Source organism: Eublepharis macularius, chromosome 2 (genome assembly GCF_028583425.1).
Source record: "Eublepharis macularius isolate TG4126 chromosome 2, MPM_Emac_v1.0, whole genome shotgun sequence".
NCBI lineage: Eukaryota > Metazoa > Chordata > Lepidosauria > Squamata > Eublepharidae > Eublepharis > Eublepharis macularius.
In genome coordinates this window covers 218,215,355-218,238,884 of record NC_072791.1, presented here as the reverse complement: position 1 = coordinate 218,238,884, position 23,530 = coordinate 218,215,355, and the positions used below count along the sequence as shown (strand labels likewise).

The 23,530-nt window shown below is 45.7% G+C and overlaps 1 protein-coding gene across 2 annotated transcripts in view; it reads right to left on the bottom strand.

Moving 5' to 3' along the window:
* The window catches only part of RFTN2 (raftlin family member 2), a 45,389-nt gene that overhangs the window by 19,231 nt on the left and 2,628 nt on the right, over positions 1–23,530 (bottom strand). For both annotated transcript variants that reach the window (XM_054972953.1, XM_054972954.1), the window contains 6 exons: positions 20,905–21,088; positions 16,815–16,926; positions 11,744–12,062; positions 7,741–7,944; positions 4,383–4,504; positions 1,480–1,583 (listed from right to left, as the gene is read on the bottom strand). In XM_054972953.1, coding sequence (XP_054828928.1) covers positions 1,480–1,583; positions 4,383–4,504; positions 7,741–7,944; positions 11,744–12,062; positions 16,815–16,926; positions 20,905–21,088 — 1,045 coding nt within the window. The remainder of the gene's footprint in view (positions 1–1,479; positions 1,584–4,382; positions 4,505–7,740; positions 7,945–11,743; positions 12,063–16,814; positions 16,927–20,904; positions 21,089–23,530) is intronic.

Sequence of the window (23,530 nt, the reverse complement as noted above, 5' to 3'; positions counted from 1 at the left end):
GCTTGAGTTTTGACCTGTGACCCTCATGTCGGCAGAGCCGTGCTGGCCAGGGCAGAAATGGGACAATGGCAATGGCCACATACCCCGTCCCCGATACTACTACTTCTCTGCCATTTTTCTGCCAGCACCTGAAATTGGCCATTTTCACACTGCTTACCAGCCATGGAACATCGCACCGAGCTCCTGGAACGACAGTGTCTTCCTGGTGCAATTTCGCACGAGAACAGTTCTCGTGCAAAATCGCACCAGGAAGACACTGTCGTTCCGGGAGCTCGGCGTGATGTTCTATGTCTGGTAAGCAGTGTGAAAACGGCCATTATCTTCAATTTCAATGTCCCTCGCAGAGAAAAACACCTGGGGAAAAGTGGTAGGGGGGGAGGGAGAATCTGGGGGAAAGAAAGTTTCAGCAAACCCTTCCTGTCTACCTTTTTCAGTGCTTTAAACTGCCCCGTCCTCTCACTTCCTAGCAATTTGGCAGCAACCCAATTCTAATATGTGCCTCTCGTAATCTCTTTCCTTTAAGCCTCAGAAGCCTCACTTGGCTAGAGAGCTTAGTATGTGGCTCTTCCAGTTACAGCCAAAATAAGCAATTGTTTATGGAGGAGGGACACAATCCGTTGACATTTTCCACTACATGTTGTTTTCATACTGGATGTTAATTCGCTTCCCAGCATGGTAGTTCTGGGCTATAAAATACGGTGCAATCAGAACCTGAAGGGAACAGGGTTTTTTTTTTCAAAAAATGTAATTGTATTTTACACAGATCTTGGAATAAGAGATTTCTACATATTATTACAAAAGTACGCAAGCGCCCTTCTGTAGCTGCTTGAGCCAGAAGATACAGGAGCTGAAGTTCACTGATCAGTTTAGGAGACAAAGATTTTGCTTTTAAAGAACAGGAAACGTGAAAACAAGGAAGAGAGTCGTTGTCATATTAGAGGCAACATTAACATTCCAGCTGTTTGCTGCAGCACATTAAAATGAAATCAGTCATGCACTCCACATTAGCGAAAGAGTCGGGCTCAAAGCCTTATTTGACAAACACATTCTTTGTAATTTGCAAAGGACAGAAATGACTGCTCAAGTAACAGTGTCCAGTGTCCAAAGCCTCACACCTTCTATTCATTAATGGCCCAAATTCAGGAAATAACTTCAGACCAGGGTAAACTTGAAAACAAGAAAGAGTTGAATATTTGTACTACAATCTGCAACGCTACAAATGTGCCATGCCAACTTCAAGCTTAAGGCATGGATTTAATCAGAACAAGGGGATAAGGGTAATAAGGGGACAACGTTCTGGGGGATCTGGTCAGCTTGGGAAACCGGGAAGCCATTGCCTGGGATCCTGCAATGGCTCGCCGCAGCCCTGTGTGTTCCTTAAAGGATGCAAGTCAACAAAGAAGTAAGACATTGCATTTGCTTAACTTTAAAACGATGCTGTGTTTTTTTCTTCTAGAACTGCACATTATTTTAACTTACCTGTCCAGTCGGATGATTGGAGTGGGCAATACACACGTTAAAAGCCACCCAAACTCAGCCAAAGTGTGCAGCAGTGGACCGTAATCTGCTTTGATTTCACTCCCCTGTATTCAGATATAAAGATATGGATACTTCTTCAGAGTTTTAACCTGCGTTTCACTATGCACAATAGCTGAAGATCTACTGTAAGTGTTCTTGGTCTTGCACACTAGTTCTAGTGCACAACATAGGGTGAAAATATACATTACTAAGTACCTGGGGATGTTCAAGTGAACCTCATTTCACGTGTTCCCCCCTCCAACTTTCCATGCACACTAGCCATGTGAATACATTAATGCGTTCGATATCAGTTCCTCTTCAACTGCTAAAAGTATCTCAGGTTCCCCCACCTCCCACATGCATTCATTGAAATGCAGATCTTGACAGTTTCTCACATGTTAAAGAAAATCCAAATTGGTAAGTCAAAGGAGCCTACAGTACTTGTTCTTGCAGCTAAAACAGAACTGAACTGGCGCTTTGCCCTCCAGATGCACTCGCAGATGCAATTACTCAAAGGGAGCTCCCATGAAAGCGGCATTCATGCACATCAAGCAAGAACAGCCTGCACGTGGATTGAGGACCACACAGAAAATCTTACACTTGAGCAGCCACAGGTAATTCGCAACATGTATTTCCACTCATAGCCAAGACATGAGGAGTTCTATGACTCAGTTTCCTGTGGTTTTCTAAAAGTTCAAATGAGTTGAGATTGGAGGTGAGGGAGGGGGACAGACAGGGTGGAGGAAGGAATGCAGAGGGGTTTCTTTTACAACACATTCCTGATTTACATTGCCCATGACTGAATAAAAGGCATGTATGTAACAAATTCTTGTTACTGGTTTCGAAGGCTTTACTAGACTGAAAATTCTCAGTTTGTGTGAAGCAAAAAAGTATTTTTTTTAAACGTGGGATATTGATCGAGCACAAAATTATTTGCATATGGGACAGCAATTCACCTACTCACAGCTCTTTTTGCAGCTGAAAAAGCATACATGGGCTCTTCAGAGGTGCGCGTGATTGCGGTGGAAATTCAGGCAATGTCTGTGCGCTGGGTTCTCCCCCCTCCCCCATGTTAATAAACAGCTAATTTGGATTGCGGCTCGCTCTTTTTTATTACTCATAGATTTCCAGTTCTGAATAAATGCCAGTTAATGAAAGCCCATACTACTTATAAAATTGATTAACTTTGGTGATTTTAAAGAAATGTGTATTTTTAAACTATCCTAATTAGAAATGTTATAACGAAAAGTTTAAAAAGTAGAAGGCACAGTGGCTAGTAGAGCAAGCATCACTAATAAGGGGGGAAATGTACTCCAAGAGCCAACTAACTTTGTGAAGCTATTGTGGTCGAGGAACTTAAGAAGGTCAGCTTCTACGGTTGCTTGTTCCTTAAAAACCGGTTCCATCATTTTAAGAAAATGTTCTGTTTTTCCACCAGAAGCTGCTACCACACATATATGCTCCAAGAAACAATAGTGCTGACTGTGCCTTTTGCCACTCAGCTCCTATATACAGCACGGCCATAAAATAAACCCAACCCTACGTGGTGTAATTTGTCAGCTAAGAGTTTTTCTTTATGGAACTGCTTAACATAAGGATGGGATGAAAGAGAAACTGCAATAAATGTTTGTGGCAAACTCCTGCTATTCAATTCTTCAGGGGAATCTGTATTTGAACAAGGGAGCTGTGACTCACAAAAGCGCATACCTTACCACAAATGTTGCTAGTCTTATAGGTGCTGCTGGACTCTTACTCCTTTCTACTACTACAGACAGACTAATATTGGCTACCCATCTTGATCTGTCTCAGGGAAATCGCGATTTACATGCCGTATTTTATTATTCAGTTCAGTACTATGCTGGGCTTTTTTTCAGCGGGAACGCAGTGGAACGGAGTTCCGGAACCGCTTGAAAATGGTCACATGGCTGGTGGCCCCGCCCCCTGATCTCCTGACAGAGGGGAGTTTAGATTGCCATCCCCACCATGTGGCGTGGAGGGTAATCTAAACTCCCCTCTGTCTGGAGATCAGGGGGCAGGGCCACCAGCCACGTGACCATTTTCTCCGAGGGCAACCCACTGAGTTCCACCACCTCTTTTCCCAGAAAAAAAGCCCTGGTACTATGTGACTTCAATGAATTTACAAAGGTGTATCTCTGCTTAGGATGGCACTGTTACAATATCACCAAGTCTCAAGTATATTGAGTTGGATTAGGGTTGTCAGCCCCCAGGTGGTGGCTGGAGATCTCCTGGAATTACAATTGATCTCCAGGCCATGGAGATCAGTTCACCTGGAGAAAATGGCTGCTTTGGAGGGTAGACTCTATGGAATTATACCTTGCTGAGATTCTTCCCCTCCCCAAACCCTGCTTTCTCCAGGCTCCACTCCCCAAATTTCCAGTAATTTCCTAACCTGGAGCTGGCAACCCTAAGTTGGATCCAAGATCTCGAAAACAGAGGGGAGTTTGGATCCTTCCTGCTTTCCCCTTCTTCCAGCAGATGTGTGGTAAAGTTACTGCTGAGGGTGTGTTTGTGATTTGTGAGAACTAAATACCATGTAGAATAAAGAGGGAGCAAGAAGGGGGAATCAGAAGACCCCCCCCGCCCCTTTCTTGCATGAGTTATGCAACATGAACTGAACAAAAACTGGTACACGGGGGGGGGGAGGGGGTGATTTCAGCCAATCCTCCTTTTTGCAGCCGCGCCCCCCCACAATGCCTCTCCCCTGACCCTCAGAAGCAGCTCTGCATGCAGAACAGGGGTCTGCTGGGGGAAGGGCAAATAAGGAAAGATCTGCACTGCTTATTACAATCTGTTTGATCGGGCTACACTGATTTAAAAAAAAACAAACAGAAACTGGAAGTTACCTCAATGACAGTCCACTGTTCTACAACTATTGCATCATTTCCTTTCCTGTTTGAACCTGGGACTCCGGAACCTTCTTCTTCATATATAAACAGACCTTCTAATGATTTGGACAGGTGATCAACTGAGTGCAGTGGAAAAAATAAAACGAATGATAGAAACACTAAACATTTTAAAATATCCTGAGATCAAATTAAGTTTCTCCCCACCCCCCCACCCCGCTCAGTAAGTTAAACCCACTTCCCTCCCCTCTTCTGATTGTTTTGCAGTGGTTTCCCAAGAATTGGACATTTCTAAAAACTGGAAACTTCCTATTGAGCTTTGTCCTCGCCTTTGGGGAAAGACAGACAGAAGCGATAAAAATAGAACTCCCGACACACCCCTCAGAGGCAGGGGGAGCCCAGCGTCCTTGTGGCTCTGTGGTTGAAATGACAGATGTACATGCCAGCAAACTGAATGACTGCTTCAGTCTTACCCCCTTTCTGCCACTGCTCCAGGCAGGCTGCCCACGTCTTTATTTTTAAAAAGGCCTCTTGAATGTTCAGGCATTTACTCATTCCTTTCTTGCCTTATTAAAACAACAGTGGAACCTTTTTGATGGAGCAAAACTGTTACTGAGATTTGGGGAGGGAGCTTGCTTTGGGACATCACACACCATCAGCCAATCAGCAGCCCACACTGCCAGCTTCTGCTTCCAGCTTCCAGAATGGTCCCTGCCCCCCCCCCCCAGTTCAACCCTAGAAAGGGGCCGTTTTCACACGTCTTACCATCCGCGCAAAATTGCGCCACAAACCGGAGTCATGATGGGAAATCGCACCAGGAAGACGCTGTCATTCTGGTAGTTTTGTGCGATTTTGCGCGGCTGGTAAGACGCGTGAAAACAGCTAGGAACTTATGTCCAGACTGAATGCAGGCGAGAATTTCTGAGAGTGGCCTCACTACTCTAAAAATGCTGTTAGTCACAGTTTGCAGCCATTTCTTTGTACTGAAATGTAAACTCTTCCTTAAAGAATTTTCTGTCCCCGATTGGCTCTGCTGCCTGTCATAAATCTTCACTTTCTTTTTCACAAAGCCAGCTTCTCCTGGCATAGTGGGTCTCCATTTGTTTATTTACTTGATTTATACCCCGCCCTTCTTCTGAACGGGGACCCGAAGCAGCTTTCATCCTTCTCTTCTGCTCCATTTTATCCTCACAACCACCCTGTGATGCAGGTATGGCGGAGAGCTTGTGGCTGTTCCAAGGCCACCCAGCAAGCTTCCATGGCAGAGCGGGGAATCGAACCTAGATTGCCCAGATCCTAGTCCATCACTCTAACAACTACCCCTGCTGGCTGTTTGCACTTTGTAACCAGAGGTCACCTTACTGAACACTGTGGCTGAAGCGGGTTACATAAAGGCACGTATGGGGCACTGTGAGTGAGAGCCAAGCTACAAGTGACGAATGACACTTGAACAGCAAGTGAACAGACTCGCGTGTATTCCTCCCTGTTCACTTGCGCTCCACTTGGGCTCCACAAGTGGAGCGCAAGTGAACAGGGAGGAATACACAAGTGGAGCGCAAGTGAACAGGGAGGAATACACGTGAGTCTGTTCACTTGCCGTTCAAGTGTCATTCGTCACTTGTAGCTTGGCCCTGCGTTTTAGGCAGGTTCCATCTGCGTAGCTCCAGCCCTTCATCTGCCCATCACCATTTTCGGTTCTGTTTCTTGATCTCACTAGAGTATCAAAAAAAGCTGGGAGCTGGATTCTAAGACTAAGGCAGATCAACGTCTCCTGCTAAGAACTTTGTTCTCACAAGTGTATAGCCCTTGTGTATTCTATGATTTCCCTCTTTGGGTTTGTATAGAAATACATCCTTTGTGTGGTAAGCCTGCCTCCCTCACCCCTTTTTGGCCAAACACATACAACCCTCCCCAGAGAACTGGGCTGAGAAGCAAACTGTTCTTCCTATTACCAGCAGAATTTGATGGAATTCCTTACCCCTGAGTATACTGTACCCTGCACCCACCCACCCCCGTCAAAGGTAGCTGTGGACATTTCTTTGCTTAGAATCACATCCTCCTTAACCAGGGGTCATTTCATAGAAAAAGAGCTGGAGGAACTCATTAGCATAGCTCATTAGCATATGCCACGCCTCTTGCCATCACCGGAAGTGTGTCGTTAGTATAACTGATTTGCATATGCCACATCCCCTGACATCACCTATTCTGGCTGTTTTGGACCCAATCCGGGCCATTCAGGGTTTAAATTCAGCCCAAAATGGCAAAAAGGGGCTGAAAATGGCCGAAAAGGGGCCCAAAATGGTCAGGACTGGGCCACTGCTGAGCAGGAGGGTGATCCACCACCTGTCAGAGGCCCGATCCTGGCCGTTTCAGGACCAATCCTGGCTGTTTGGGGCCTGATCTTGGCCATTTTGGGCCCAAATTGGCCCGTTTCGGGCCCGATCCAGGCCAAAACAGGCCCCAAATGGCCCAACTGACATGTGACCTTTTTGGAGACCTACTGGAACTGCGTTCCTGCACATTCCCCCTCAAAATGAGCCCTGCCCCGGGTATATTTTACCCTGCACCCACCCCCATCAAAGGTAGCTGTGGACATTTCTTTGCTTAGAATCACATCCTTCTTAACTGACTGAGCCAGCATGATGTAGTGGTTAATCGCATCAGACTAGGATCTGGGAGACCCAAGTTCGAATCTCCACTCTGCTATGGAAGCTTGCTGAGTGATCTTAGGTTAGTCACATACTCTCAGCCTAACTCACCTCACAGGGTTGTTGTGAGGACCAAATGGAGGAGAGAAGAACCATGCAAGCCAATTAAGCCAAAAGATGGAATATAAATGAAGTAAATAAAAAAACAAACTGACCTTTCTATGCTAGATATAAATGCAGTCTATTTGCCAATGATTGGAAGCTGAGTGGGCGGTCAGAGATTGCAGGCTGTGGCAGAGCTATTTTTGCACCCAATCCCCTAGGAAAAACAAGAAAAATGCTGGTTGTTGTGGATTTTCCGGGCTGTGTAGCCATGGTCTTGACATTGTATTTCCTGATGTTTTGCCAGCAGCTGGTGAACCGTCAGGAAATACAATGCCAAGACCACGGCTATACAGCCCGGAAAATCCACAACAACCATTGTTCTCCGGCCGTGAAAGCCTTCGACAAGAAAAATGCCGCTTCTTGCAACACAAGCACACATGCATCTGCGCCTTCCCTCACGATCCCGATCCATCACTTCTCCTGTTATACAATAGTGACTCAGTAGCACAGGCCATGTCATTTTCGAGTTCCGGTACCGTTCTGAAATAAATCTTACTTCAACCCCATTTTCCAGGAGTGAAGACAAACAGTATTATTACCCTTACCTTTAGAGCCTTCCCAGTATACAAACGAGTCAATTAATGACAGTCCTTGTTTGTAATAGTATGTGGTTAATTCCAGCCAATCAGCATCCATCGTACTAACCACAGGCCCCTTCCTTGTCACTTTTAGAGATAAAACGCCATCTTGATATGTCCAGCAGGTAGAGTCGTCCTCAAAAACATTGAAGACTGTATATAGTTTGTTATCTGAGGAAAGGTATCGGGGGCAGAAATTAGACTGGAAAATCATGTGTTGAAGGAACTGAATAACATGAATACAATGTACTTCTGTAGCATTTACCCAGAAAAACTGGGTAAAGTACCTGATGAAGGGAACTTTGACTCTCAAATGCTTATACCCTGAATAACAACAGCAGCAGCATTTGATGTATATATCATCGTTCAGGACAACTTAACACCCTCTCAGAGTGGTTTACAAAGTATGTTATTATTATCACCACAACAATCACCCTGCGAGGTGGGTGGGGCTGAGAGAGCTCTGAGAAGCTATGATTGACCCAAGGTCACCCAGCTGGCTTCAAGCAAAGGAGTGGGGAATCAAACCTGGCTCTCCAGATTAGAGTCCTGCCGCTCTTAACCATTACACCAAACTGGCTCTCATGAACAATTTGATGGCCGTTAAGGCGCTACTGGACTCAAACCTTGCTACCCAGAAAAGCATTTTTTCAAGAGGTTTGCTGAGGGTTCTCATGACATGAAGGCTCAGCTTGACTTGGGCAGGCCATTTCGGTTTGAGAGGAATGCTTCTCCGTCAGTAGGAAAGCCCGTATGTCGAAATCTCCCAAGCTAAGAGCCAAATTACAGACAACCTACTAAAGATACTTCACGCTTCCATTCCAGCTGGCACCCACTTGATCTCCTCGTCCTTCTCTGTATGCACAACACTAACCTCTTTGAGGCCCTTCCTCACTGGCAAAACACTTCTTCCCTGTCGCCCGTGTCCACAGAACTCGTACTGTATCATCTTACCAGCTTTCCAGCAAAGGTCTACCCCAGGTATGGTACCCTTCTTGGTTTACACTCTGTTTCTGAGCGCTCTCCTTTTCTCATCTGCCAAATCTGTTTTTTACACTCTCAAAATCTCGCTGCATCCTCCTCTCTCTGAAAGTATGGTGCTGAAAATTCCTGGAGTCCATTTTTTCCAAATGAAATATAGCAAACACCATGCTCCTAAGTTTTTGAAACAAGTCATTTACTCTACCCTGACAACTACTGGAAATATGGCACTCCCCTATTGCCATTTCTTTCAACAGCCAATTGATTGCCAAAACCCTATTCCTTGTTTTGTTCTTTTCATCCTTTCCTCTCTGCACTTACAGGTAAAAACTTTTATCTAAGGCCTGCTTCTCTTTTCTCTAACTTCTTCCCTGTCTTATCTTGGTTCTTTAGCTGATTTGGAACACCTAGACAAAGAGCCTACTTTCTGCACAAACTCAGTTGCTAATAGACCTTCATGCCTTCTGCACACTGCACTCTAAGATGGAACAGTTTTCTTCCAAAATTGTGTAGTGGTTAGAGTTTTAGGCTAGAATCTGGGAGACCCAGGTTCAAATCCCCACTCTGCCATGGAAGCTGGTTGAATTTGGGCCACTCACAAACTCTCAGTTTAACCAACCTCGCAGGGTTGTTGTGAGGATAAAATGGAGAAGAGGAGAAAGGTGCAAGTTGCTTGGGGTTTCCAATGGGGAGACAAATGGGTATAAATAGGGTCCCCAGGTCCCTAGCCTCTCCTGGGGGTAGGTGGGGAACCCAGGGCTTATCCTCTGAGTCCTCCTTATGTTCATGCTTCACATGTGCGTGCTCTCGGAGAGGTGGCTACTTCTGACCCATTTGGGTCCAAAATTGGCCTCAACAAAGTGCAGGAGCGTGTCCGTGGCCAGCATGATGATGTCACTTCAGGAAGTGACGTTGTCACACACAGGACTTTTTTTCTGGGAAAAGAGGGGGTGGAGCTCAGTGGGTTGCCCTCGGAGAAAATGGTCACATGGCCGGTGGCCCCACCCCCTGATCTCCAGACAGAGGGGAGTTTAGAATCTCAATTCCCCTCTGTCTGGAGATCAGGGGGCGGGGCCACCAGCCATGTGACCATTTTCAAGAGGTTCCGGAACTCCATTCCACCGCGTTCCAGCTGAAAAAAAGACCTGGTCACACACCCCCGGGAGCATGTCACTGGTGGGCAACTGGTAAGCCTCGGTATAAATGAAGTAAATAAATACTATTTCAGCACACAAAAAAGCCCTACTTCAGCTAGACTTTTCCTGAACTACGCTGCCTGCATCAGTGCTGCGACTTGGCTGCCACTGTTTGGCAGTCTTTTATCTCTCTGTCCATCTGATGTATCAAGGTGGGTAGCCCTATTAGTCTGTTTGTAACACTAGAAAAAAGCAAGAGTCCAGTAGCGCCTATAAGACTGACAAAATTCATGATGGGGTATGAACTTTCCTGAGTCACAGTTCACTTCTTCAGATATGAAAGCTCATACCCTGCCACAAATTTTGTTAGTCTTATGTAGGTGCTACTGGACTCTTGCTCTTTTCATCTGGTGTAGACAGTTGTAGGCACTGCACCCTTTCCGTATGCCATAGCATCACCTGTGCAAAGGCACAGTAGGAACATTACAGTGCATTGTTTTATCCAGCAAGCATTGGTCCCCCCAAGGGAACTATTGTTAAGTCATGCTAGCTTTCTGGCACAATCCAAACCATATGACCTGGAAACACTGGGAATGATTCTTAAGAAATTGGCCCCAAACACAGTGAAAACACTCTACAATGCTGTTGCTTCCAGGTTGCAACAAAAGTGATCTCATAAGCGCTCTTCGCTTTGGAGTGTATGCACGCAGAAAAAAGAAAGTAACTGCCCCCACACTCACCATTTGCTGGGGGACCTGGTAATCCTACTTCAGTCACACAGTGAAGATTTTTGTGCTGTGGTGCCAGCTGCTGCCAAAGCAACGTTTTTAAAAATCTGCACAGCCAGTCAAATTTCCAATGGCCAATGAGAAGCCTTGCTGGACAAAATCCCCACCTGGCCACACCCACTTTCTAAAAACACTTGGGCCATTTTCACACTACTAACCTGCTTCTGTGACGTTGAGAAATGTCGCGCAAAAAAGACGGAAGATAGCATCTTCTCGCGAGAGTTTCGCACGACATCGCGAGAGTTTTGCGCGACATCGCACAAAACTCTCGCGAGAAGACGCTATCTTCTGTGTTTTTTGCTCAACGTTTCACAATGTTACGGAAGCAGGTTAGTAGCGTGAAAAGAGCCCCAGTGGGTGCCAGAAGAGATGTTGGCAGGCACCATGGTATCTGGAGGTACCTGATTTCCATCATCCATATGAAAGCACTGTATAAATTTATGAAGATACATGCAGTTGTACAAGGGGGGAGATGGAAAAACAGAGCTCTGTTAAGACAAATGGAATCCTCTCCCTTTAGATGTGAATTGGGCCTAGATGCTCACAATTGGGCCTAGATGCTCACAAGTAGATAAAGAAATGATTGCACATGTTTTTGCTATCCCATGTTCCTCAAGAGGACACTGGTACTCTCACAACATTCTGTCCACAGTTTTTGAGTCTTTTCAAGGGAACTGCTCACACAGCATCTTATGTCATTATCTAATACAGGGGTTCTCAAATGTCAACAACACAAGAACCTCTGTTTTGGTTTGAAAATGTTCAAGGCCATCGCTCCCTTGTGGATGCTCACTAGGCAGCAAACAGTCCCTTTTCAAAAGAGAGGCTTCCAGCCTCTCACATCCTCAAAACAATACAGTAAGAGCCTCATTGGCTATATTTTAAAAGTAACATCAAGCAAATATGATGGACTAATGGTCTGACTCGGTATAAGGCAGCTTCGTCCGCGTGTCTACAAATATCTACAATCTCTGAATGTGCCAAATGTCTGCTTTCTGAAAATGGGGATTTTTAAAAAACACTTATTCAAGGCATGTAGAATATGTTGTCCGCATTCTTAAATACCTTCTTCTTTCTTTAATTTCGTAGGGCCAGGGCTGTCTAATCTTCCCTCTTGAAGATTAAAATCTGGACACTGTCTGCTGTTGGGTTGAATTTCTTCCTCTATCCCACTCTCGGAGGACTGACCGCTCAAAGTCCCTTCATTCGAGTTCTTGACATTTTCATCAGAGTTGTGCCATTTCTGCTCTTGGTGCCTCCTGCAGAGTGTCGAATCAGACTCTATATTTCCATCTGTGCTTGTGCCGTTGTAGACTTGAGACTGAGGACAAGGCTGTGTTATAAATCCAACAAACTTCATCCCTCTTTTTGCAGCATCGTTGATCTAAGTTTTTCAAAGAAAGTTATACTTTAATGGGATGAATTTCAAAACTGTGGACCAATGACATGGCGTTGGTATGTGGGTGTGATGGACAGGACTGGCTCCAGCTCCATCTCTCCTCAGAAACCAACCAATGAGAGGGGGCAGAACACTTGAGCCAGGGACAGTTGGAGTCTGATGGAGAGACTGAGAGGCTGACAGAAGGCAGCAGAGATATTTGCTGGATGATCCTAAACTTGTTCTGTTATATTGAAACATTCCCAGCTTAATCCATTTATTGATGAGTTTAAAACCATTCACTCCTATGTTCCATCTGAAGTCATTGGCTGATGGAAAATATCTCACACACAGACCTCAAACACTCTGGTCATATTAAATGGGCCACGTTTAAGTCAATGGTGGCAACATATCTCTTAAGTTCCCTTTTCCCCAATAGCCCTAGGCAGTAGCTGGGTGAGAGGAGGTGCATAAAGGGAATGGGCTGCCTGTGTGGAGGAGTCTCTGGAAGAGGAGACGGCAGGGAGACTTCAAGGATTTGGGTCAGGGCCCTCTGCCTGCTGTAGTGGAGGCTAGACAGGTGACATGTGGTGACCAGCCTTTACCGGCCTGAGAAGCCCCAAATCTGTGAAGGGAGGTTTAGGGTGGGTGGCAGGGTGTATGAAAGGCACGAGGTCTGCCATGGGTATAGAGAAAAATGTGTACACTGGCACGTGAAGACAGGCCATGTCTATTTTGCCCTGACTACGACGTTACTGTCTTACTGTAGCTTTTCAAAGCATAAGCTTCCAGTCAAACGGACACAAGTTATTTGCAAACCAATGGACATATACATTTTCCTAGCCTCATACATACCTGTAATGCAAACCATCATACATGTAGTCATCTTTGTACACTCAGTAAAATAAAAGGGAATTTATTGGGGGGGGGGGTTTAGCCTGTTGCATTTAAATGGTATCGTTTTTATTAATTATAATATGTAGTTGCCTTGAGCCACAAGGAAAGGAGGGATAAACATATTTTAATAAATAAGAAACAAGGCTTTAACAAATGTTGAGATTCTGAAGATAGATATTCAAATGGCCTATAATTAGCAGTACTGAAAGATGACTTCTGCAGGTACACAGACAGGTAATCAGATATTCTGCTGTAGGGTAGCTTCTGTTTAAACCATTTCTTGCAAGTGAAGGCCAGCCTTCAGGTGGTGGCTGGAGATCTCCTGGAATTACAACGGATCTCTAAATGACAGAGATCTGTTCCCCTGGAGAAAATGGCTGCTTTGGAGGATCCACACTATGGTATTATACCCGGCAGAGCCACCTCCCTTCCACAAACCCCGCCCTCCCCGGGTTCCACCCCCAAAATCTCCAGTACTCCCCAACCTAGAGCTGAAAACCCTACGGAATGACTGTTAAAAGCTCAGTGAACGTGCAATATTCAAAGATGAGTGGATGCACCTCAAGAAATGTATGTGCCAGTGCCGGAAAGAGAAAGTATATCATTAAAAGAAAGAAAGAACAAATTCTGATATTATGTTGTCATTGCTACTTATTTCTGTTTCAACCTATAAAGCCCTATATGGACTGGGACTGGCATATCTGCGGGACCGCCTCTCCCCATATGAACCCCAGAGGACTCTTCGCTCTAGCGATAAGCATCTATTAAAGATTCCTGGCCCTAGGGAGGCCCGCCTGGCATTGACCAGGGCCAGGGCCTTTTCAGTCCTGGCCCCAGCCTGGTGGAACGCTCTGTCCAATGAGACCAGGGCCCAGCGAGATTTATTAGCATTTCATCGGGCCTGTAAGACAGAGCTGTTCCGCCAGGCATATGGTTGATGCTAGGCAGTGCCCCCTAGCTGGAGGAGCACAGTATATGCCCTCCCTACTAGTGACACCTCCATCTCTCATACATCCCTGGCAAAATACTCTGGAGATGGCTAGATAGGGGGTCGTCTGGATTATGTGCCGCTGTGTTTACATACATACATACACACACACATATGTGTGTGTATGTGTGTGAATATGTTTACATGTATTTTAATCTATGTATTGGGATGTTTTATGAATTTAAATTGTATATATGATTAAATACATTTTTAAACTTGGTTGTGATCTGCCCTGAGCCTGCTGATGTGGGGAGGGCGGAATATAAATTAAATATAAATTAAAAATTAAAAAATAAATTTTCCTTATAATGGTCCGCACGACCACTTGTTTTGTTATATCGCCAGCTTTTAGACAAACATCTTCTGTATTTTCCATTATATGGCCTATAAAGATTTGTGAGTTTATAGGGTAACACATTAATACAATATATAATAATAAAGTTTAAAAAAACAGTGTTACAATTTGAACCAGTTTGCAAGACAGCGGAGCACAGAGAACATAATGAGGGAATCGCAGTCTCTCTTCGTCCCCTTGTGACAGGCGGAGCAGATTTCCTGCCACACACAGTTTTGAAGCATTGCACATCTAAGCCCTTCAAACGGGTACAATATTTAGCACAGCAGCAGCATGATTGCACAAATCCTCCCTGTGTGCACAGTTGAGGTATGTGTGGCCTGTGCCTGAGAGCATTCATCAGTACTAAACCCCAGAGCAGACAAGATCTGTGTTTCTCATCTATCCATTTCTAGACTCATAATTCTAAAAACAGCCCCAGAATGTCTTCCTTTAGCGGTATTGCTACAGATGTTATAAGGCACTCATGTCCTGTTTCTGTAAAATTTCAACTAAGCCATGAAGTGATGGGGAGAAAAGAGCATGGCCCGGACACTTGGGTGATGGAGTGCTTTAATTTTGCTCAGTCCTGAGAGGTTCAGAACACATTTAGTGCATGACAGTCGAACTCTTGAACTGAAATCTCATCAATGTAACAGCCAAGAAAAAGCATTGAAATGCCCCATTCATCTGCTGCTGATACCATTCCAGCAATGTATAGGGACAGCGTTTGGGTTAGATCCAGGGCTTTTTTTCTGGGAAAAGAGGTGGTGGAACGCAGTGGGTTGCTAGCACAGGGGGCAACTCCTGGAGGGAGGGGGTGCCCCTGGTATCACATGCGCATGCACCAAGTGCACACACGCTCCCAGGACCACACAATGATGTCACTTGGGGTCAGCTGGAAGAAAGGGGGAGTTTTTTAAAGTTTATATCACCCTTGGCAAAAATGGTCACATGGCTGGTGGCCCTGCCCCCTGATCTCCAGACAGAGGGGAGTTAAACTCCCCTTTGTCTGGAGATCAGGGGGCGGGGCCACCGGCCATGTGACCATTTTCAAGAGGTGCCAGAACTCCGTTCCACTGCATTCCAGCTAAAAAAAAGCCCTGGTTAGATCCAAAGCAGACCTTGCATGAATGGGAGGCACTTGAGGAAGGGGGAGATCCACCCCCATGATCTGCAGCCCCTTGCATTGGGCTCTGTTCTTTTCCCAAGCCTCTTGGTGTTGTACCTTTAAGGGGCAGCAGCAGGAAGAGAAAGATGGGAAAGATCACTCCCCATTCAATGTCTTACTATAAATTGTGAATGATCAAAGACCCAGGCCTGGCCCTTAGCAGCACAAGTGTTGTTGTCTTCAGTGAATGAAAGCACAGGACTAACTCAAAGTTTGTTTACTCCAAAACATTTTTCACCCCAGTTTTCCTAGTTAGTTCAAGATGCCTTACAAACAAGGTCAAACGACTGACTCCGCTCCATAATGAATCCCCTCCAACAAACTGACAGCTTCAAAGGAAGCAGCAAAAAACAGCAAGCTGATGCCTCTCTCTCTCTCTCTCTCTCTCGCAATTGTAACCTGAAACTGTACGTCCAGCAGGGATAACCTAGGGCCAAGCTACACGTGACGAATGACACTTGAATGGCAAGTGAACAGGCTCACGTGTATTCCTCCCTGTTCACTTGCGCTCCACCTGATCACTACTACGGGCCAAGCTACAAGTGATGAATGACACTTGAACGGCAAGTGAACAGGCTCATCTGTATTCCTCCCTGTTCACTTGCGCTCCACCTGATCACTACTACGGGCCAAGCTACAAGTGACGAATGACACTTGAACGGCAAGTGAACAGGCTCATCTGTATTCCTCCCTGTTCACTTGCGCTCCACTTGATCACTACTACGGGCCAAGCTACAAGTGACAAATAACACTTGAACGGCAAGTGAACAGGCTCATGTGTATTCCTCCCTGTTCACTTGCCCTCCACTCGATCACTACATGATCGTCTGTTCACTTGCTGTTCAAGTGTCATTCGAAATGTAGCTTGGCCTCTAGACACAAAGGCATCCTCCTGTCTGCCACAGCCAGAATGATGCCATTTTAAAGTGGCTTTAAAAATTCCCCGAGGGCATTGAGCCTGTAGTGGGTGGGCTGGCAGAGTCCTGTTGCATCTTTTCAAGTACCCAAATGGGTGCCCCCTCTTTAAAAGATATGAGGGGTATGGAGGGAACAAAAGCGTTTCAGCTTGCGTGCCATGCTCTTGTGGCATTTTTAAATTGCTTAAAAATGGCGTTGGCGTTGCTGTGACAGACCTGGGGATGCCATCGCGTCTAGACTGGCCTTCAGACTGGGGCTGCCACAGACCGTGTCTTGAGTTACCGTGGGCCACCAGCTCAGCAAGGAAGGAAATAAAAATGAATCTATCTAAAACTGCAGCTTGGTCCTCTAAATCAAAATCGGAATAGGGGTATTGAAGGCAGCCTCTGCAGCACATCAAATGTCGGAACACAAAAATCTTAAAGAGAGGAATTGCAAAAATGGCCGTACCTTCTCTAACAGACCCTTCACTGCCTCATTTGTCAGTGTTTCATAGGTCAAAGGACACTCTTCAATCACAAGCTTGGGGTGTCTTTGTGCTCTGGATGCTGGATGCTTCTGGCTACAACACAGAAAGAAAGCAGTCTTGGTTGAAATTTGCTGTATCTTGCACAAAATGCCAGCACACAGAACTTGCTTCTTTCCAGTCTTTGCAAATTCTGTCCTCTGGATAACACTCCAGTTGGTCTAGATTGCAAGTTCCCCCAACAAACAATATCACACATAAGAGATTTTATCTATTGAAACAGGTGGCTTACCTATCACTCATTTTCTTCGAGTGGTCATCTTAATACTTCCCCCTCCTCATCCAAAATCAGCTCAAAAATAAATGTCCCCAACTTGTTTTTTCACTTGTTGGTGAAATAATAAAGGGGAAATAAAGGCAGGGCTCATTTTTTGGGAGGGGGGGGATGCGCCAGAACACAGTTCTGGCAGTTCCCCAAAGAGGTCACATGTCAGGTGGCCCCGCCCACCTGACTCTTGGCCATTTTGGGCCTGTTTAAACCTGGATTGGGGCTGAAACGGCCAGGATCGGGCCTCTGACGGGTGGTGGATCACTCTCCCACTCAGCAGCGGCCCGATCCTGACCATTTTGGGCCCCTTTCGGCCATTTTCAGTAACCTTTTTGCCATTTTGGGCCCAATTTCGTCCCTGAATGGCCAGGATTGGGTCCAAAACAGCCAGGATAGGTGATGTCAGGGGGTGTGACATATGCAAATCAGTCATGCCAATGACACACTTCCGGTGATGGCAAGGGGTGTGGCATATGTGATGAGTTATGCTAATGAGTTATGCTAATGAGTTTCTCCAGCTCTTTTTCTAAGAAATGACCCCTGAATAAAGGGACTCTATACTCTTCCCCCAGAGTGTGTGAAAAAGCATTTTGGCAAAGGTTGTTTTGAGCCGGAAAATAAGGACTTAAAGGTTGGTCTTTCTCTGCATGCCTTTCTTCCACTCTTGCGGCTTTGAGTTTTATAAAAACACCACAACATGGGAGAAAGACTTAGGGGATTCTGTGTAACAGCTTAAAAGAGTTACAATGATTTTTACCCCAGATTTTGTGCTCTCTCTGCTTACTTCCCATTCCATTTTCAGATCATCTGCCCTTAGATAGATTCCCAAGTCCAGAATTGCACAATCCATTAAACATTTGATCTACTTCTGTTCATTTCAGGACAGTGTTCCTCAGCACAGCCCACAATAATAACTGACATGCCTTAAAGAATTAGCACTAAAAATTCTGACAATTTAAACATTCGCCCCCACCCGTTGTTACTTCTTTCGCTGTTGTAGAGATTTCTCTGCATGTTTTATGTGTGTGTGTGTGTGTGGGGGGGTCATATTCCCCTAGGCTATACACTGCTGAGAAAATGCAATATAGTCTTATAATGCAGAAGTTTTCAAACATTAGAATAATCGAAAACCCCATTTTTATTTTTAATTTTATTGCAGACTCCTAAACCCTCCTCCATCCCACAATAGCACCAATTGTGTTGGACAAACCCATTCAAAGAGTGCGGCATGTTGCCCATGCGCCTTAAGGCCTCCACCCTCCAGCGACCTCCGAACTGCCTTAAGTCCAAGGAGGTCATTCAGGATACAGATATTTAAATAAATAAATGAAAACATTTCAGTGATAACCATATCAATCAGCTGAAATAATAGGTTTCCATTGGCTGTGCGTGGCCTACAAGGTCAGCTCTCAAAGGATTGCTGATTATTTGGGGCTGCAACTCGAAAGGTCCTCACCCAAGTTCTAATAAATTTTACTGCCTCCCCCATTGGAAAGAACTTTGAGCCCAGAGCCCATAAGAAAGTTCCTTACGGATTAACGACGTTCAGTGAGATTCCAGCTGACCCCAGATATTTTCAGATATGGCTGCAAATCTCCTGGTGGGGCCAGGAGATCTCCAAGAATTACCACCAGTCTCCAAGCTATTAAGACCAGTTTCCCTGGGGAAAATGGCTCCTTTGGAGTGTGGACTTCATGGCATTACACCCTGCTGAGGTCTCTTCCCTCCCCTCCCCAGGCTCCACCCCCAACTCTCCAGGAATCTCCCAACCCAGAGTTGGCAACACTACATTCAGAGCTGCTCATAAATATAGAAAATTACCGCTGTCATTCAAAATCTTAACTTCCAGCACTCAAATGAAAACAACACTTGGCTAATACCTACTAGCAACAAAGCCCGTCGTGCCTGCCCTCCCCTTTCTAGAGCCCGTTGTATGTTTCCCACAAAGGGCTCTAGAAAAGGGAGGACGGGCAGGTGAACATTTCCTCCTCTTCCATCACTGATCACAGGTCCTCACACTCCACTCCTGATCCTGGCCTGGTGAAGGAGGTGGGCATTGTCACCTTCTCCTCACCTGATCCCAGCTGGATGAAGGGGGCCGGCCTTTGCCACCTGCTCTACTCCTGATCTAGGCTCGGTGAAGGAGGATAGGCATTGCCTCATGCTCAGCTCCTGATCCTGGCCAGGTGAAGGGGGGCATTTCCACCTGCTCCGCTCCTGATCCCAGCTGGGAGATGGCAGGGGGCAGGCATTGCCACCTACTCCACTCCTGATCCCAGCTGGGTGAAGGCAGAGGGAAGGTATTGCCCCCTGCTCCACACCTGATCCCAACTAGGTAAAGGGTGGGCAGGCATTGTCACCTGTTCTGCACCTAATCCCAGCTAGGTGAGGGCAGCGGGCAGGCCTTGCCACCTGCTCTGCTCCTGATCCCAGCTGAGTGAATGCGGGTAGTGGGCACTGCTCCCTGCTCCCCTCCTGCTCCCAGTTGGTTTGAAGGGCAGGCGGGCATTGCCAATAATAATAAAAATAATATTTGATTTATATACCACCCTTCAGGACAACTTAATGCTCACTCAGAGTGGTTTACAATGTCATTATTATCCCCACAACAAAACACCCTGTGAGGTGGGTGGGGCTGAGAGAGCTCCAGAGAACTATGACTAGCCCAAAGTCACCCAGCTGGCTTCAAGTGGAGGAGTGGGGAATCAAACCCGGCTCTCCAGATTAGAGTCCCATGCTCTTAACCACTACACCAAACTGGCTCCACTTGCTCCACTCATCCCAGCTGGGTGAAGGCGGGGGCAGGCATTGCCGCCTGCTCTGCGCCTGTTCCCGGCCTGGGCTTCCCGCCGTGGCTCACTCTCCGGGGGTCTGGCTGCCTCATCTGGGCTTCCCTCCACAGCAGCGCCCTCTGGTGGTGCACCAGGGCAGGAAGTGAGTTGTCTTGAATACCCTTAGCGTTTTATATACTGGGATGGACCCAAAGTGGTCTCTGTCTTTCTCCATTATGAAACTCTTTACATTGGCAAATAAAGTGAAAACTAGTTCAATTTTATGCCAAAAGAAAAGAAGAAAACAAAAGAAGCTGTGATGACTGCTTGTATTTCTTCGGTAGCACTAAAGTTTTGGGGCTGAACTATTGGATCCTGGTAATCAACCAGCATGTTGTTCTGAAGTGATCTAGACATTACAGCAATTCTGTTCAGAAGTAAATCCGAGCTTAATGGAACTCCCTAGTTAAGTGTGCTTGGGATTGGCGAATTTGTAAGATCCTGCCTTTCAAAAGAGGGGAGAACCTATTCCGTTCTCTTCCTTTGAGGTGGAGGGTTCTCCGTCCCTATTCCTGAAACATTCAGAGGGTGCCATTTTTGTGTTAGCCAGATGTCTTTTGTTCTACCAAAAATTCATGGATGTTCTCGAGTACCCTTGTGCATCCCCAGGGGTCCCTGGACTCCAGTTTTAGCTGATTTAATAGAAATAACATGCCAGTTACATGCAAAAATGAGAAACAAGCTCACATTTTTTCACTTATTTCTGTCGGCATCTGGGCTCCTCATGCCTTGATTTGTTCAAAAGTGAAGGTTATTGCACTCTTCAGTAACTACTGGGTTTTATTTTCGGATACTTAAATTACACCGACACTTATAAAAATGGTGGTGATAACAAGCCGTTTGCTAATTTTAAAGTAAGTAAAAATTATGCAGCGATCATGATTGTAATTTAAGTAATTAGACTGTAACCCATACCTTAATTTGAGACGCAACAGGACAACTCTGTATAGATGACTTGCTGGAAAGTGCCTTCTTCGACCAACAGGTAGTAAAACGGGGTGAATGGCTCCTACCATATATCCTTTAGTATAATACTTCTCTACCTTTTTTGCAATATCCAGCACAGAGCTGATCTTGATAACATCGGGATTTGAGGAACCTAAAGGGATTGAAAGCAGAGAAAAACTTGACATCGCTTACTTAGACCCTCCATTTATATATAAAAATAAGTTAAGCTGCAACACGCCGCGTGGGAGCTTGCCGCAGGCGTCCTGCTCGCAGGGAACTGTTTAAAACCATACAGGTGTGTTGCATGTTTTGTAACAAGTTAGGTTTTAGTTCAGCAAAACAGTGCTGGTTCAGGAGCCGAATAGGGCCCCAGTGGATCTTTAAAAGGCCATTTTCTGCCATTGCTGTGTTACAAAGCGTAACATGTAGTTTGACCTTAAGAGTTAGTGGCCGGAGCACCAAGAGGCACAACAATAAAGTTCTGAAAATTAAAAAAGAAGTTATTATTGATGGAGTATTGATCCAGGTTAGATGTATGTTAGATTACAGTATCGGCTCTGGCCCCAAACTGCATCAATTTATCTCCAGGCTTCTGCACCACACTGTCAAAATACCTCCATTAACTCTCCAAACTGCTTCCCAGACTTTTGTGCATTCCGCACAGAGAAAGGCTGCAACTGCTGCAGAATCAATCTTCCCCCAACTTTCCTGCAGCTTTTCTCCCTGCACACATACCCTGATTTTTTCCCCCCAGCAAAGTCAAACCAGGGCTTTTTTGAAGTGCAGAATGCTTTCTTCAGTGTGAGGCCTAGCTCTGGCCCGGTCTGGATGCATCACTGTGATTTCCAGTGTATATATGACAGGGATGATCTAACTATCCTCCAAAGAACCTTCTTCTAGGCTAAGGAGACTTCTTCCAATGTGATGCTCCTTAGGCAGGAAGAAAGCTTCAAACTGCTCAGTGGAGGGTAGGATGGGGTAGGATCTGCCACAGTGGGCAGGAGGGCATGTGGCATATATGAGGTGGTCCTCAATTCTTCTCCCCCCATTGGGTATTCTGGGCTGCCACCACCCAAGTGGATCAACCCTTCTTTCGTTTACCAGTGGCTTGGGACGCAGGTTGTGCTCCATGGGTGTGATAAGTGTGTGGATGCTCTTAAGTCCCCCCCCCTCCCCTTCTGCTGCTGGCCATCCAACCCAGCCTAGCTAAGAGGTTGTAGTGCACACAAGGACGAAATGGGAAGACATGCAGCTGAGACTCTTTGAACACAGTCTGAGTTCTTAAAAGAGAAAAATCTTTATTCACTATAACTCAACTTTACACTCTAGACTGGAGCACAGATACATAGGGGAAAAGGTATATCACAGCACTAAGGACTATTGAAGAGCTAAGAAAGAAAATAAACACACTTGAGGCTAGTCTGAGCCTGTTGGAAATTATGAAATAGAGGTAGATTCCCCTATATCCCCACACTCACTTCTGGTCCATTTCAACGTCCAGAAACCAGTGGGAGAACACTTCAATCTACCAGGACATTCCATCAAAGACTTAAAGGTCGCTGTAGTTCAACAGAAACCTTTCAAAAACAAAATCCAACGGGAGGCTGCTGAATTGGAATTCATATGCAAATTTGTCTCTGTCAAGCTGGGACTGAATAGGGACTATGAATGGTTATCACATTATCACAGGTAACAGATTTCCTTTACAGAGGCGGGGTCTGGGGGAGCCCAGTGGCACCTGGCGTGGGCTTTTGGGGACCACAGTTCTCTTTGTCAGATGCATCTGATGGGGAGAGCTGTGGTTATCGAAGGCTTATACTGCATTGGAATTGGATGGTCTAGTTGTTTTGCTGCTACAAATTAACACGGCAAACTCCTTTGAAGCCTCACACAAGCCAGCTGATCCCCACACCAAAAGGAGATGTTTACATTTACTAGCAAAGGAATGTTTTGGTTGCATCCTCCCTCTCCCCCCCCCAATTGCATCTTCTCTCTCCTCCCCCCTCCTCTTCTATATTTGACCAGTTTCTGTACCATGCATCTGACAAAGAGAACTTGATTCTCGAAAGCTTATGCTACAATAAAATTGGTTAGTCTTAAAGGTGCTACTGGACTCTTTTTGATTTTGGTCCAGCTTGAACACTGCTAACAGGGTGTCCAGATCTTTTAACCTTTCCAGCCCTAGCTGGGTGGGTTTCCCTTCTCCCAGTCCTGAGTTGGGGGTGATGTCTCTTATGGGTCACTTGACACTCTTTTCTCCAATCAACTTGGAGCCCATATCTCCTTCCTTTATTGTCCCACTCAGGTCACACAAATAGTCATCCATCTTGGTCCCTTCCAGGCAGAGGAGCAAATGGGTATTTCCTTGCAGGGAACTCACCTCTGCTCAGCTGGCAATTAAAACTGTTTATTACTCCCTTCCCTGGGAAAAAGTGCTCTTCCCTAAGATTTGGGTCCCTGGGGTGTAATTCAAAGCATCTTACACTCTCCTTTCACAACAGTATCCACCCTAGTAGATAATACAATGTACTATGTTTTTGTGGCCAGTTATATTGGTGCCTAACCCAATTATCTACTTATATGGGAATATGAT